The sequence below is a fragment of the Manduca sexta genome, unplaced genomic scaffold (assembly GCF_014839805.1).
Source record: "Manduca sexta isolate Smith_Timp_Sample1 unplaced genomic scaffold, JHU_Msex_v1.0 HiC_scaffold_2595, whole genome shotgun sequence".
In the NCBI taxonomy this organism is placed as follows: Eukaryota; Metazoa; Arthropoda; class Insecta; order Lepidoptera; family Sphingidae; genus Manduca; species Manduca sexta.
Window position 1 is genome coordinate 17,848 of NW_023593575.1, and position 3,937 is coordinate 21,784.

General features: G+C 37.9%; 1 protein-coding gene across 1 annotated transcript; it reads left to right on the plus strand.

Moving 5' to 3' along the window:
* Nucleotides 1–2,462: 2,462 nt before the first annotated feature.
* On the plus strand, nucleotides 2,463–3,784 carry LOC119192308 (the record flags this gene model as incomplete). The annotated part of the gene is made up of 3 exons (XM_037446128.1): nucleotides 2,463–2,514; nucleotides 2,786–2,967; nucleotides 3,625–3,784. Coding segments are annotated over exons 1-3 (372 nt in total), but the record flags the coding sequence as incomplete, so codon positions are not given.
* Between the last annotated feature and the right edge of the window lie 153 nt (nucleotides 3,785–3,937).

Genomic DNA, 3,937 nt, shown 5'->3' on the forward strand with positions numbered 1-3,937 from the left:
AACTGTTCCACACGCAGAGATTCTGAGAGCTGTGTATGAACGCGTTAATGATGTGTCGAGCACTCTGCGCACGCGCGCTCTCGCTATACTCACCGAGTGCGTCACTAGCCAGCGGCTACCAATGAAACAAGCTGTCGAGGTAGTCCCCTTTTAATTAACATTATTCATGAATTCGGCGTATTTGTATTCTTATCATTTATCAATGGTCTAGCCGTCCTTGTTTAGAAAAGGTGGTCTATGAGTTCTACCAAGGTTTTAAATTTTCCCCCGTGCTCAATTACCAGAAGTGTATATAAATTCCTTACCTCATGCCTCAAGACTGGTTCAAAAGAATGTCTCGTAAAGTAACTCCGAAAAACATATTATGTAAAATGAATTACTTTGAATAGGTAATGATGTGTGATGTATGGTTGCAATATACCGTGGTGCAGGAGTTGAACGGCGCGGGGTCGGTGTGGCGGCTGACGGCGGTGGGCGCGCGCAGCGTAGTGCGACGACGCGCAGCCGTGCGCGCCGGCGTCGCGCTGCTGCACCGCCTGCTCGCCGCCGCGCCGTCTGCACACACTTCGGCGCCGACCTCCGGCGACAACCCTGATAAACCTGACGGCTCAGGACTTTCTAGCATTGATAACCCTAATGAAACCATGCCCGGCCCTAAAACTCCTGTTGATCCCTCCATTACAGACGATTCTGCTGCAAAAGATCCGATCATACCTTGTAAAGAGCCGCTCACTGGCAATGATTTAGCGGTAAGTCTCATAATGTCATTGAAAAAACTTTGCTTTAGTTGAGCGCTAAATCCTAATATTATCAAACGCTCGATAGGTAACAAGCTTTCTAGCGCGCGGCCCTTGAGTAAGTATGAATTGTGCCCAAGATGACTCATATCATTATATTAATTGTACTATGGAAGCAAATTAATTGGCGTTATATTGAAGGAACTGGGATGCACGCGCAGCGAATAATTGCTGACCGAAGAAAATGTTTGGTTGCACCGTGCATCCTCCCAGTCCCAGGACTGAGAGATGATAGGTGAAATATGAGGAAAATGGTTTTATAGGGTGATATCATAAGGTCTTTATATCACTGAAAAGGTGATAGTGATATAATTTTTGCTCATGCTACTGCACAAAAGTTCTTGTGTAGATTATATATATACCTATGTAGTGATATCACGATAATTGCGATTACCGTTTAGCGCTCTTATAGAACAATTAATAGAAAATAGAATTATATAAATTTTATAAAATTCTATCTTGATATTTTAATGAATCAAAAATAAAAAACTGATTGTGTAAAATGATAAATGCCATATTTAAACTTTTCTTTAATTTATTTGCAGATATAGTTAAATACCCTATTGCTTGACATACTACATGTCATTGTACTATTCCCAGCTTATTGCTAATAAAAATAATTTTGGAATCAAAACCGCCCAAGTATAAATCCCATATTAATTATGTTACATTATCTATCTATCTATATACTTATAATAAATCTGTAGAGAGGTCAATTCTGTACATGAAATATATTTCCAAAATAACTATCAGGGGTGATTAGGGATCGATACTGATGCCAAAAATGCAATTAGTAAAATTTTTGTCTGTCTGTCTGTCTGTCTGTCTGTCTGTCTGTCTGTCTGTATAACCGTTATAGAAACAAAAACTACTCGACGGATTTTAACGAAACTTAGTACAATTATTTGTCATACTCCTGAGCTGGTTATAGTATACTTTTCATCACGCTACAATTAATAGGAGCAGAACAGTGAAGGAAAATGTTGGGAAAACGGGAGAAGTTACTCCATTTTTTAAGCTTCCGTCGCGTGTGCAAACTTAATGGTTAAAGCTACACAGAAATCATGTATGACGGAAATGTTCTCCTTAAAATTATATAAAAAATATCCCACGACAGCATATGTCTATCTTTTATGGTTGACTCACAATAACACGTGTAACTCCCGATAGGTTAGCAGTTTGAAGCTTTCTCATTATATTTGTCTACTCTTACGTTTATAACACTCAGTCATCCCTAATTAAAAAAGTTAACATTATTAAATATTCCATAAAAATAATCATAGAATCATAGAAATCGGTATAGAAACACCAAAGTTATACATGGAATACGCTAATAATAAGCAATCACGCGTGAATACTGAATCATGCTATATGCTTCCTTCGATTTCACCAGGATCCCATCATCAGACCCTGACCGGACAATCGGATCACCTACATACCACCATACATTAAAAACATCCCGACAAATTAAGCACCTCCTCCATTTTTGAAGTCCAAAATCCACGCGGGCGAAGCTGCGGGCGGAAGCTAGCCTATAATATAATTGTTTATCATTGAATTGTCAATAGATCTTAGTCGGGTTATGTCGAGACGCGAGTATCATAGTGCGGTCCGCAGCCATCGCGGCGCTCGGAGAACTTGTGACGTTAAGACAGAACAAAGCTGGGTTTGACGCCTAGCGGGGCCCATGCATCAACTATCCGATCCAGAGAATAAGGTAATTAAAAAAATCTTTATAAGTACTTAAGAGAGTATTAATAATATTGTCTAAATTCCAAACATGAAACAACTATAAATACTAAATAATTAACTATGTCGACGTTGCTTGAAAACAACAAAAAATGAGCTTAAACTGTTTTTTTACGTAGGTGCATATTAACCCATGATTACTATAGATGCTCATTTGGCAATTGACCTATCCATTCACATTCCATACGTAGGTAAGAAATTAATTTAACTCATAATTTGATCTTATAATATCCTTTCAGATCCAAGAACAAGTAGTAACGTTAATCCATCAATTGTTATTTGATCGTCTTCAAAAATTCGTTGCTGAAGATTTGGGTGACCCTATTCCGTGGATGTTTCTGGATGGCATAACTCGGCGTAACATGAGAAGACATTTACAAAAGGCGTGCACCTTATTGGTTAAAAATTCTGGTTCAATGAGGTGAGTACCCGACAAGTCCCCTGAAACAAAAAAAATAGACGAAGTGACTTTCGACAATCCGTGACAAGTTTCTGAAAATACGTGTCTAGCTTTCATTAAAAGCAAATTACAAAACACTATCTCGCACATGTATTTAAAATACGTAATAAAACAGTAACAAAATACAGCCGGTGATCTAGATAAAGTAAATAGAAAATATCTAAGCCAGGCCAAGCTATTAATCAGTAAAAAAAATCCTATTATGAACAGTACATTTTACATATACTGTCAGACAAACCGCCTCTTATTGAAGAATGAATCCTATACATATTTCATATACTATCTACAAAATACCTCAGCATCAGGTATTTAAAATCCCTATACCACAATACATTTTTAGAAAATAATTCAAATACACATACCATATTTGTGTTTGTATTTAAATTACAAGTAAGTCAAATTCTGCCCAGCCCTGAACTGAAGGGTCAGGTTCTGCGCTGCTTTACTAAGCAGCCGTATAGTTCTGCCAATGGTTAGTGAAAACTGCGTGTCTTGATCGATACTTTATTTAGCTAACTTCGTTCTATGAGACGTTTAGGACATTCAATTTGTTATTGTCAAAAAACATGACGATAACTCTAAAGTTTTACCATAACTGGGTATGTATTTTTGTTCCAGTCATCGCATAGTAGACATACTGAGTACGTACTTTGGCGTCGTGGATGACGAGCGCGACTTGCAATGTTTAGTTCTGCTCACGAGTCTAGCTCGGCACGTAGACTACTCCAACATTGGGTTTGCTCTCGACTATTACTACAAACTTGCGGATGACGACAAGGTAAATAGACTTTATTTATCTTGTGATTTCTGCATCAAATTTTTCGCATGCCTGAATTTCCTTATTTCTTTGGAATGCTTAACACATCCAGGTCCTATGCAACTGAATCACCCTGACAGTGATTACTAACCCTTAAAACAACTATGTATGAAT